Source organism: Dinoponera quadriceps, unplaced genomic scaffold (genome assembly GCF_001313825.1).
Source record: "Dinoponera quadriceps isolate SergipeBrazil2010 unplaced genomic scaffold, ASM131382v1 scaffold323, whole genome shotgun sequence".
NCBI lineage: Eukaryota > Metazoa > Arthropoda > Insecta > Hymenoptera > Formicidae > Dinoponera > Dinoponera quadriceps.
In genome coordinates, this window is record NW_014554579.1 from 320,822 (window position 1) to 333,836 (window position 13,015).

General features: G+C 38.6%; 2 protein-coding genes across 5 annotated transcripts; one reads left to right on the plus strand and one right to left on the minus strand.

Moving 5' to 3' along the window:
* Window positions 1-405: 405 nt before the first annotated feature.
* LOC106752140 (inositol monophosphatase 1-like) lies at window positions 406-3,283 on the plus strand. The gene is made up of 6 exons (XM_014633606.1): window positions 406-465; window positions 972-1,105; window positions 1,262-1,521; window positions 2,121-2,226; window positions 2,295-2,446; window positions 2,536-3,283. The coding sequence occupies exons 1-6, from the start codon at window positions 406-408 to the stop codon at window positions 2,640-2,642; spliced, it is 819 nt and encodes a 272-aa protein (XP_014489092.1). The 3' UTR covers window positions 2,643-3,283.
* A 57-nt stretch (window positions 3,284-3,340) lies between these two features.
* LOC106752153 (serine/threonine-protein kinase PRP4 homolog) lies at window positions 3,341-12,000 on the minus strand. Of its 4 annotated transcripts, XM_014633647.1 has the most exons (15): window positions 11,844-12,000; window positions 11,057-11,230; window positions 10,729-10,978; window positions 10,113-10,618; window positions 9,590-10,029; window positions 9,387-9,511; window positions 8,823-9,167; window positions 8,647-8,732; window positions 8,431-8,577; window positions 8,207-8,360; window positions 7,854-8,106; window positions 6,994-7,232; window positions 6,571-6,771; window positions 4,461-4,535; window positions 3,341-3,938 (listed from the first exon to the last, which is right to left on the minus strand). In XM_014633647.1, the coding sequence occupies exons 1-13, from the start codon at window positions 11,846-11,848 to the stop codon at window positions 6,571-6,573; spliced, it is 2,925 nt and encodes a 974-aa protein (XP_014489133.1). In that variant the 5' UTR covers window positions 11,849-12,000; the 3' UTR covers window positions 3,341-3,938; window positions 4,461-4,535. The 4 variants fall into 4 exon arrangements, with proteins under 4 accessions (XP_014489133.1, XP_014489129.1, XP_014489131.1 ...); XM_014633643.1 differs by having other exon boundaries at window positions 9,387-10,029; XM_014633645.1 differs by lacking the exons at window positions 3,341-3,938; window positions 4,461-4,535 and adding exons at window positions 5,383-5,627; window positions 5,714-5,901 and having other exon boundaries at window positions 9,387-10,029.
* Window positions 12,001-13,015: the final 1,015 nt, after the last annotated feature.

Sequence of the window (13,015 nt, forward strand, 5' to 3'; positions counted from 1 at the left end):
CCCCCACCCCCCCTCCATTCTTCTCCGTTACCGCGGAAGCAGTCGATATTTTTAGCGGAGTTTCTTATCGCCTTAGCGTCTGTCATTCTCAGTTTCTTTGCTACGCGGCAATCGATTCGAATGTGGCGTAAAGAGACTCGGCGGAAACTTCCGTATCATCGCGGTTCACGTGATTACGTGACGTGCTATCGAAGCCGTTTAAAAGCCACGGAGCTTGACGCGTTATTACGTCAGCGCGGCAGAGCGCTTACGCTTCGTCGAACGTCGGTGTGAGCGAGCTCGCAAGACGGAGGAGAGCCAGTTTGTGCGCGCGAGCGAGACAGCGTGTGTATTGTCGCGCGTGCACACGACGGACAGGACGCGTCGCTCATTTGACGAGAAAGCGACTTCGCGGCTCGATCAATCATGCTGAACGTCGACGAGTGTTACGTCGAAGTTTTGCGGCTCGTGAAACAGGCTGGCTCGGTGAGACAATCGTCCGAACGAATTGCGTTTTCCTCTTGTCCTCCCTTCGGTGGACGCGATGCGCCTGTGTCGACAGGGTTCTTCATCGATTTTACGCGCATCGCCGCGATGTACATCTTCTAGTCGCGTGTCATTGCACACGCCATACGATTTGTGTAATGCGAGCTGACGGATGCCAATCGTTCAGGATAGATTATGAATAATATATATGATGATATTCTGGATTTTGATATCCCTGTAAGACACCGCGTGCTCGTCTCAATCACGGTCTGTCGAACGGAAGACTGCGGCTGCGCGCGTAATTCGTACAATGCCGAGTAATACTGCGGGAATTCAAATGAGAAAGAAGAAAAGCGTGATCTCCAAGTCGGTGTTCGTTGTGTTTCTTCCCCTCGCAAGCGTAATACAGCGACGATATGTTTCTATGCTCGGCATATCATTTTGGTATCATTATCTCTAAGAAAATTCAAATAACCGAGTTCTACACGTTCTTCGTGTGCTTGCAGATCATCAGGGAAAAAATCAACCAACGTAAAGACGTGCTCACGAAGTCGTGCGACGTTGACTTAGTTACACAATGGGATCAAGAGGTAGAGAGATTTTTAATCGACGAAATAACGACGAGATATCCCGAGCACGAGTAAGTTTAATTGAATATCATTTAATATGTTATTCGCGTATAATACTCGCAATAAATTCACCTTATCTTGTTTCCACCGTTTTGTTCAATCGTCAAATTCCCCTCTCTCTTTATCTAACAACGTTTTAATATTTACATTGAGAAAATATATTACAGATTTATCGGCGAAGAGTCGGCTGCTTCGGGTCAGAAGATCACGCTAACGGATGCGCCAACATGGGTAATCGACCCGATCGATGGTACGATGAATTTCGTTCACGGCTTACCACACACATGCATATCGATCGCATTGCTCATTAATAAAACGGCGGAGATAGGAATAGTGTATAATCCGATTTTGGAGCAGCTTTTCACCGCCCGTAAAGGCCAGGGCGCTTTTCTTAACGGCGCTCCGATTCGCGTATCCGGCGAAAAAGGTAATTTGCTCTCTATTTCTAATGAAATGTTAGCAAATATTAGAAAACACCGATAACGGCCATAGGCCGTTATTTTAACACTTTGCCGCCTGCTATTACATATGTATGATTTTATCCTATCAGCGGTCATTATCTTGTAAAGAAATATTTGTCGACAATAATCAGGGTCGGAAAATTAATTTCTATTTTTAACCTTAAATTAAAAGTTAATGCAACCTATAAAATTAACTTAGTTAAAAGTTAACTCATTTAAAATACGAACCAGTTAAGTTAAAAGTTATTAACTTTTTAATTTAATTTTTAACTGTTTAACTAGTTATCATTCAACCTCGACGATAACAGTTTATAATCGTGATATTATAGAAAGTGTATAAAAATAGATTTATAGATTTATATATGACGATGTTTGCCTCTCCAGATACGGTCTAAGCGATGCAATTGAGAGCTCGTTTGGACTTTAATTCAACATCGTAAACAGGTTGGTAAGCAAATTTCCGTGATAATTGCAGCCGTCAAAGTGTTAATTAAAAATGTCAACTACTCAATAATTTTTCCCTCTTAATCGCCGTTTTATACAATATATAATATCGTTATCCTAGAACTGCGCAAGGCACTATTGATGGTAGAGATGGGAACGAGCAGAGACCCGGAGAAAATGAAAATAGTTTTGGAAAATATAACACTTCTTACTTCACGTGTTCACGGGTAAGTCTCGTTTCGCGAGTTACGTTTTCGCAACGGGTGGCTTAACGAGGAAATCGATCTATACGCAGAATACGAGCGCTCGGTTCGGCGGCCTTGAATATGTGCATGGTGGCTCTCGGTGGCGCCGACATCTCCTTCGAGTTTGGCATACATGCGTGGGACATCGCAGCGGGGGATCTTATAGTGCGAGAAGCTGGCGGTGTGTCGATAGATCCAGCTGGTAAATAATTGCAAGAAATTACGCACAAATTGTAGTTGCGTGACGAACTGGACCAGAGAGAATTAATGTTGTATTCTTACGTCCGACAGGAGGTCCGTTTGATGTAATGAGCAGAAGAACGCTGTGCGCATCGTCGATAGAATTAGCTCAACAACTCTCCCAAGTACTAATTCAATATTATCCGACGCGGGACTGAAAAGCCTGAAAGTTTCGTACGGAAGATGAAAACTTACGTTTCACATGAGTGTCAAATTAGATAATCAATATATCGTAAATATTATCATTTTAAAGTAAGAAACTTAAATCGAAGTTACATATACTGTAAAATATATAGAGTCACGTACAATTTTATTTAGAAATTATTGGCGAAATCTTGACTGTCTTTAAAACATTTGAGTCTTTTAGAATAAGAGAAAAGATAATAAAGCAACAAAATTATTTACTTATATTTAAAGCTAACGTTGTATGTCAGTATTCGTGTATTTATTCATGTAAACGGTCAACTAGATATAAGAATCGTTTACAAAACTGAATTATTTATTAATTATATAAAAATAATTTATCGATCTCAATGAAGTTTAAATATGGTGTCGCACTTATCAGTTGTATGGTGCATATAAATATTATATACAACTAAAGGGAGAACCAAATTGATTTTTACGAATAATTCCAAGGATATATGCGCTAATATCTAAACTGAACGCATCCTATTTTATGTAATGTTAATAAATCGCTATGTACTTAGTATTTCTTATATTTCAGATTATATTTTACTTAAGACATACTCTTTCCAAGTCAAGAAAGAAATATTCCTACTTTAAAGAAATGAGTGTGTGTGTATATATATATATATGTATATGTATATGTATATATATATATATATAGGTCTTTTTATAATTTTAATAAATTTTATTCACATTTTATATATTCACATTAAATTTTATTTCTACATGTTTTCCAGGAATTGTTCTGAAAGGGAGAGATAAGAGAGAGGAATGAAAAGAAAGATATATAGATAGATGGACAGATAGAAAAAGTTTTTTTCGAGCATAATCGTATTATCGCATCTGCTTTTCGTTTTCATAGAGCGTAGTCTTTAAAAATCTGAAAACTCAAAACCGCAAATATTAGTGTTACTATATTTCCGTTATCTAAAACTTAGTTTCTAAGTAAGACGATTTGAAAAAATAGAGGTACAAGTGTCAATTGCACTTATAATAGCAGCATTTGAAATTTTTGTAATCATGTACTTTACCTGCATACATACTTACGAATCCTCGACTGCGATCTCAAGTAACTTTAAGACAAACCTTAGCGCGCGGATATAAATCTAGTTAACCGTCGTATAAACCTTGTAGTACTGTTTAGCGACAGTGCATGTATTTTTATGCAGTTGACACGATGTAGGCGCTAGTCTATCGCATATTTTCCTTTCCTCCTCATCAATTGTTTTCATCACCTCTTCCATTGCCTCCCCTCCTCACAGGGAGGGCTACAAGTGAAACATTACCAAATTGCCAATTAGAAAAGCACATATTAATCGTAGTTTCATAGTATACTTTTACTTCTGTATTGAAATGTTCCCGAGAAACATATATATTTTTTTCCTGTTCACATGTCAACTTTATCTTATCAATATCTCGCTATATTCTCCCTTTCGTTGAACAAAAATACTAAAACGCTTGGTACCGCGTGGTAATGTCGTTTATCGTCTATTCGTCATGTTTTAATTTTCAAGTTGCCTTTACAGAAACAATCTCGCAAATATTCGAATACTGAATCAGAACTGTCGAGAACTCGAACGAAAATTCTATTCTACTTTTTTCTCGAACAGAAAATTCTCAGCGAAAAATTTTCTCTTTTTTTTTTTAACACACACTCAAGTTACGTAGAAGCGTATTCGAATTACTATCTCGTACGGTTTAACATCTTGTTATTAAACTATAGTAAACAAGTAAAATGTACTGAGAAGCGGATGTGCTAAGTATCCCATAAGGCAATCCCCCATGAATACCTTGTAACGGGATCGGCGCTAAAGGCCCTCGAAAGGTCCGGCCGCACTTAACGATGATTTGAATCGAAGACTCATCTGAAACATAAGCAGTCTCGTACAATCTTGTCACGTTTAACGTTCGTGTCGTGAACCATTCATAATAGCACCGACATATATTCGGTTCAAATATCAAGTTACAAAACTCTTCATTTTAGAAATTGACGACCATAACGAATGTAAGAAATGGGCGCTATCAATGATTATCAATGTCACACCTGCAATGACGATGACTCTCACTTGAAGCAAAATTGCTCTACTACACTATCTTTTACGATAATTTCTTATTATCTTGCACGTAGCACTTTAACGTCGCTTTTATTTGAAAACTTTGTGTCGCAGTGCGAATATGTATATACACTTTCACCTCTATTTAGTATTCAAATACGTATTGTTACATATATAGTAATCGAAACGTTGGACAAACGTTCCTCTCGATCATCGCATGTACGACCACGGTGTGCGTGTGTGTGTATGCGTGTGTGTGTGTGTGTGTGTGTGTGTGTGTGTGTGTGTGTTCACAATATATATATTATGTATATATATTGATATATTAATAGATATTAATAAAACACATCGTCGGTCGAGAAACGTATGCACGCTCTAAATATATATATATATATATATATGTATATATATATTATATATTTGCCATACTATATTATCGCTATATAAAATGGGATTTCATAAACGCGTCTATCTCTGGAGAATCCTTCTTAAATTTCAAAACAGACATAAAGAAACAGAGACGTTAGAAGCGGAGAGAAGAAGAGAGAAAGTGTGAAGAGAGAGAGAAAGAGAAATACGTCTGTAAGAAATATACATATTCGGACGTATTCACTCGTGATTTAAGACTGAAAAGACAAAATGCAGGATTTCCTTCTCATTGTATTAAGCATGTGTCGTTTTATTTCATTAGCTGACCTGTTCACTATACAATTTGCTTATATTCCAAATTAGAGCAAGTCTCCTTGCCACTAAGGCTTCTAAAATGTTGTGTGTGCACGTATGTCGCCGATGAGATACTCTAAAACGGATCGAGCAGTGTAGGTGATCCGAAGAGCCTTATACAGTTCTTTATAGGTATCAAACCTTCTTCGTGTAACATACAATTTCACACGAGCGCGTGATCTATAATCATTTCATGAAGGGTGATATTTGTAAGGACGTCGTGCTCTCCAAGTCGTATGAATCGAAAAAAGGGAACCGCTACGTACCATCGTTATATTAAGTTTCCCGATACTCGGTGCCAGTTTGTGCCGAAAGAGGCGGTCGTCGCGACTTTATCATTTTGTCCTCGTTTTGCACGCGAAAGCACAACCAAGGGAAAACCGACAGCTCAATTCCCGTTTAAAACCTCGTTTTTAAACGGCAAGACACATTCCTTAGATCGAATCGTTATACTCTATATCGAGAAAGAATGATTAATAAAATGAAATACTTCCAGATCGCAACAATAGACTAGTCTATACAGAGACATCATTTATATAATCATTCATTTTCACATCTGTTATATATTCTCACTATATATTTATATTTATATCATTGTTATACGAGTATAAAAATATTACACTCTATCAATCTGACAATAGTCACAAATGAGCGACGTTTCCGGATTGGATGGAGTACAACGTTTCGAGCAACTCAATTGTATATTATGTAATGTATATCATGTGATTATATTTAGAACTACGCGTTTTCTCTTATTACACTTCTTACACATCACACGGGATGATTTTGTAATTTTGCACCGCCTCTTCCTGCGAAAATGAACATAGGTATTCTATGTGTAAAAATGAAAGTATTTAGGTAAGAGGGGAAGGCTGAGGACGAAAATAGAAGAAAGAGATAAATAGAGAGAGAGAGAGAAAGAGAGAGAGAGAGAGAGAGAGAGAGAGAGAGAGAGAGAGAGAGAGAGAAGGAGGGAGGGGAGGGGAAGAGAGAAAGACAACCGCGCTCCTACCGAGTAATCTGGAACGTTTAACACATTCATCAGGGAGGATCGTTAACGTCATCACTTTACAAAGTTATGTCAGTGAATTCTTCGATGCTAAAGGACCCCAGGCAGGGTTACCTATATCTTTTCTTGTATAAAGGGATGCGCCAGAGCGTGATTCACAGTGATTCTTTTCCCCGCGTCCAGCATTAGCGTGCGTTCCAACAGATCCTTCAACTGTCCAACTTTGCGGCTTTGCTCCGGCGGTAGAGAGTTCCCACCGAGTTCGGCGTTAAGGTCGCGAGTCGCTGGCAGTGTCGACATTACGACGACTTTTTCCTAAAAATCACACCATGCTTCACGTGAGGCAGAATTCTGTGGGACGATTACGCGCGTGAACAAGGAGAATAACGAGAGACAACTCAGCAAAAGACGATGCTGTTGCAAAATGATGCCGATCGCGATATCGCGCGTACCGCGGCGCGCGGAAAAGAAGCGTTACTTACGCGCGATGCGGTGCAGGGCAAGATCACGGATAAAATTGTAAAGTAAACGACTTACCCGTTCCGTAACTTTATCAACTTCGTGATACAGGAAATTGCAGTTAGTGTCAAAATGCAGATCCTTGAACGTGCCTTTCCTAATTAGCTTGTTCGGCATTTTGCCCTTTAGGTCCATGAAGTACTTTAACATTTGGTTGTTCGTTTTCCCCGAAAACATTATTTTTCCCGTGTATAGTTCGTATATGGTGCACCCCACGGACCACATGTCAATGCCAAAATCATAGGGTATACCAAGAACTAGAAAATAACGACGTTATTTTCGGCTCGAGACATTCAACATAACAATTGCTACCATTTTTTTCAACGTCGGAAACGTTCGAGTCGACTCATTTAAGCGCATGACGCAATTAAATTACTTTCCATTAACGTACATATCGCTGCGTTTTCATACAAAACAATGTGTGTATATATGTATATATATACATGTACGTATATATCTAGTATGTTTGATCAATCAAATCTGTTATGGAACAACAAACACGCGCTGTGGTCGAGCGCGCACACGCATATTGTTACGACAGTAACTATCCATTTCTGTTCTAAGTATAGCGCGAAACGAAGACGCTGCGAGCTAATACTCGCAAAATCGGTGTATGTGGTTTGCTAGAAACGCCTGTCAGATATATTGCGACATATAAAACAGACACAATGCGAACATATGCATGCGCAACACAACTGGTGTCGAGCATTCTCGTTTGCAATTATTGAGAATGTTAATGACGATACGTGACGTACGTTCCCGGACGCACGAAGCAGAATGAGCCATAAATTACATATTAAAGGGGCTATGCGGAGAAAGAGAGAGAGAAGCGGATTTCGATCAGAATAAGATTACGACGTATCAAAGTGAATACTTACTGATTTCGGGCGCTCGATAAAATCTCGAGACTAAGTACGGCGTGATTTCATTTTCGTGGGCGTGCGATGCGGAGCCAAAATCACAGAGTTTCAACACTAGCTTGCTTTCACTGACTAGAATATTATCCGGTTTGATGTCAGCATGCAGAATATTTGCACGTTTTAATAACTTTAGCGCTAGAAAAAGTTGCTGCGTATACGACCTTACCGCTTTAACGTGTAAACCAACGTCTTTGCCATACTTTTTTAAAACCTGCAACAAACACGATTGTATTACTACGTAGTAGTTTCTTCGTCATAAAACACTTTCATAAATGCACTGTGGGACAATATCTTCTTACATAGACACGTACCTCTCTTAAATTCATTGCTAAAGGTTCAAAAACCATGCACAAATGATTTTTATGAAAGAAGTGCCTAAAAAGACGCAGACAGTGAAACCTATCCTCTGGATCTGCGTCATTCAATTTCCTAAGAATCTCTAGTTCTTTCAGACCTGTTCTATGCCTGCAAAAGTACACGAAATAACCGTATTAATATCGTGATTGATCGTGGGTGTTTAGACGGTTGCGCTCACATTATTTCATTGTTCCTGATGATTTTCACAGCTACGTCCAGATTCCCTCGGGCGCTGTCTCTCGCTCTTACAACGTTACTGAATACTCCTTGTCCCGTGTATCCATAGACCACATATCGTGTATCGAGTGTTTCGCCAACGCGTACGCTGACAAATTATTGCACTATCGTTAGCTTGCGAATTAAACCAACGGACTAAAACGAAATTAAAACTAACCGGTAATATCCTTCGGCGTCATCCCAATTATCTGTTAAACTAGGATTGTCCGGTCCTCCTTGACGTTTTCCTTCGACCGTCGGGCTCTACATGATGATACATTGAAAAAATGAATCTCATAGTTAGAGGCAGTGAGGAATGCGTTAGATTTGAACAAAAATATAAATGGAACATACATTAAAATCGCCTATATTATCCGCCTCCGCGAACATGTCCCATTCATTGGATTTCTTTGAATTCTGCTTCTCCTCTTGCTTAAGCCTTTCGGACGTTTTGTTCACGGCCTTCTCAGATTCGTTAGGCGGCGCATCCTCGAATCTAGATTTACGCTTGATCGATGATTGCGGAGACTCCAGTTTTTCTGTGGGCAGTGGTGGGGTATGACTCTCCGAAACGGATTCATTATTGTTGGATGGAACTTCTACAGACTTTTGTGATATATTAGAATGACTTTCCGGAGAACCAGTGACGAGATTTACGTCAGCAGACATATTAGAGTCTTCGTTTGGTCCACCCAGTCTCTGTAGATGAGAAAAAATTAATACATTTCATCATCGCGACCACAACGAAATAATATACGCATATGTTGAGTTAAAATGTTTAACTTTTAATAATTTTGTGACAGTAAACCAGCTGTTTTTTTTTATGAAGGAGCTGTATGAGCTGTACGATCAAATTTGACTGAAATGAATCAAATTTTGTAACCGATACGATATAATGTAATATGTGACGAATTTCACCTTGAGCAATTCTTCTCTTTGTTTCCGTCGACGTTCTATGATTGCTTCTTCATCCTCTTCCTCCTCTATGTCAATGTCCTTGATTTCCTCTTCGCTCGAGCTCTCCGAATGTTCTATCTTGAGACCTTCCGACAAAGAATCCTTATATTTATCGTTGCGTTCCCTTTTGTTATTCTTTTCTCTATCTCTCTCGCGATCTCTACCGTGGTCCCTGATTTGCTGTTTATCTCTATCTCTGCGACTCCGAGAAAGTGATCTGGATCTTCTGTACCGATCATTCCTTTCCCTTTCCGATCTGGTTCGAGTAGGACTGCGAGATCTCCTGACGGTGCTACGTGACCGATCGCCGACTCGATGGTCGTGATACCGGCCGTCTCGTCGGTCGCGGCTATTGTCATGTTTGTCTCGATTACCATGTCGATCTTTACTCCTACTATCTCTCTTATCGCGACTAGCCTGCCGACGTGGTTCCCTGCTCGATGGCCTATCACGACTACGTCGATCGTGACTAATGTGCCGATCTCGACTATCTTGACGCTCACGACTTTCCAATCTGTCACGACTCTTGTTATCCGAGCTTTTCGCCTCATTATTGCGAGTTTTTGAACTATGACGGACAGGTTCCCGCCTTCGACTCTCTTCACTGTATACATAAATAGTTAATTCAGTAATAACTTTGATCGATCATTACTAATACTAGATGAACAATTGGTTTTCAGTACTTACCGTCTATCAGATTCCCTTTTACGACTCTCGTCTCGTTTTGAGACATCTTTACGTTTCTGCTGGTCTTCGTCCGGTTTTCTATTAGATTCCTCCTTTCTCGGATCTTCTTTCTGCCTCTCATTAGTTCTTCGTGAAGATCTATCATCTTTCCGTGTTTCCTCTCTTTTTCCTTCCTCCCTAGGACGGACTTTGTCGTCTCTTTTCCTATCAAAATCTCTCCTCTTATCTTTATGTTGCTCGCGAATTTTCCTGTCTCTAGTCATATCAACTACAACACGTCTTTCGGCCTTTATCACTTTCTTACATTCTCTACTGCCTGATTTGCTTCTAGCTCGTTTCTTCGGTGGTGCATCATTGGTATCACTATCGTCTTCTACCAGTATTATATCGGGTGTCTCTGTCGCTGTCTTCGTTTCCTCTTCTTCTCGCGGAGAAACCTTATCGTCTGCTTTTTCGGATTCATCCGACAGATATTGCACGTTTGCTAAACATGCTTGCAACCGTTCCTACATATACAATGCAATTATGACAAACCAAATATATAATACATTATACAGATTCATCGTAATATAATATACATATGCTATATCTTAACTGATTACGAATACATATATACCTTTTGTTTCATTAACTCTTCGAGGTCGATATCGTCTTCTATGATTGTACAATCCACTTCATCTGAATCTAAATCAACTAGTTTTTCATCTTCGCTTTCTTCTGTAGAAAGAACTTCTAATACAGAGTTCTTTGCTTTCCCATTCATACCAACTTCTTTATGTACCACATTGGAAATTAATTTCTCATCTACAGTACCATTCTCTATATCCCTCTCTCTTTTTTGTCTCTTATGTTTCTTATGTTTCCGTCTATACAGGAAGACAAATATGAAATAGTTTTTTAATTAATTTGTTCTTATGAAACATCCATTTAATGTACAACTGTACCTTTCCTGTCTGTCCTCTCTTCGTTCATCTTCCCGTTCAATTAATTTATCTTTTTTATGCTTATGATGTTTATGTTTCCTCTTCTTCTTCTTTCTTTGATCAATTAAACCATCCGTATCTGAATCTATTCCTAAGTGTTCTCCCTTAAATTCAGGACCTTCTAAATCTGACGCACTAAAATATACATTATGCAATATATAAAGGAACTGTTTATTGTAAATATAAGATACTTATTATCAAGTTTATGATAAAGAATATGATAGTTTGTTTAAGTTATAGTTTGTAAAATTATCGATTAAAGTTTATAAATTCTTTGACTTTTATATCTTTGTATTTGACAAACTGTCAAATTTTTTAAGTGAAAAGCCCCATCTTTTGTAACATATTGTTTATCTACATGTATTGCAGAACAATATCAACATCAACTGCATATTCATAAAACAATAATAAAGATAGAAAGAGCTTATGTGATATATTAACATGGACTTATGATAGGCTTTGATAGGATTCAGTACATAAAATGGTGCTCTTAAGGTAGCCCCTGAATATACATTTGTTCTGAAACATGAAGACGTATGAAGTGGAAAAGATTTGGAAGGCCACGATTGGCGAATTCAGCATACGCACTACATTCAACATTAAAAGAAATATTTTCGCAAAATTATTTTCCGAGGTGAATCAGGAAATATAAAACTTCTATTATCTCAACAAAATCGAGGTATGGTGGCTCTCTTCTCTGTTGATGTCACATAATATCGGCTCGTCATTTCACACACGATGCACTTACCCCATGATGAAATTCGGTAAATAATTAATAGATGTAACATAAAATCACTACACTAAGCGATTCTAACAATTACAATGATGACAACGTTTGACCATTTGCAAAGAATGTACGAATACACGAATCTCTTAGTAAGACGCCATTTTGCTTGCTTAGCGCTTCTTTCGATGAATCGTTTCTAGAGATCGATACTGTGCGTGTCGGTAACCATCGATTTGCGAGAATCGGATCGATATCTTATCGATTGTCCTCTTTTGACTTTTCAGAGCGTTCGAAAATTTTATTAATTCGCAGAAGAAAAAGAGTTAATAGATTATGAAAAACCTATAGTTCATGTTAGGTATACTATAGATTTCCAGCACTGTGAGTGAATATTGGAACGCAGCCAAAAATAACGGGTCATCAGAGACCCGAAATTTGAAAGCGGCCATGTCATAACAGCTTCTAGAGCGCCATCTGAGAGAGATATTTCAGTTATATTCGTATTTTAATGGCATCGATTAAGTTGCTTCGCGCGCGTCCGTGTTAACTCAAGAAAATCTACAAGATTTATCAGAAAAGAATGGACAATTTCAATTGGTGTTATCGCTTCATCATCAATTGTATCGGTAAACATATGTTAATTATCTTATTATTAAGTAAATATTCTCTTATTTGCTTACATGGCACATATTTATTTGAAAAACAGATATGGTTTGTACACAAAGAGGTTGCATGTTTAACAATCGAATGATAAACATTCTGTAAATCACAGAAATGCACAAAAGTAAAAAATAAATTTTAAGCGAAAAATACCGATACAGCACATTTTATCCGAGAAGAATGTTCTGGGAATGTCCTTAGGATGTCTTTAGGATGTCTCTTGTAGGTTTATGCTATATGGGATATTTGACGCGTCATAATTCTCTTTGAGAGATAAGGGATGAGGTCGAAAAATCGAAGAGTATACAAAATGCGGATTTGAATGTATATTCGCAATTGATTGCGCGAGGTAAAGGAAGGCTGCTAGTAAAAGTGGCGGGAAAAGTCGACGACAGATGTCGCTGCTAGTGCTACGCTGGCGACACGTTCTCACGCCGACCATGTTTGTTTTCATGTTGCTTGAATGGACGACGTGGCAAGTGCAGCTGGCTTGTTTGAACCGCGAAGTGGGGGCAAGGTCACGTACCATCACG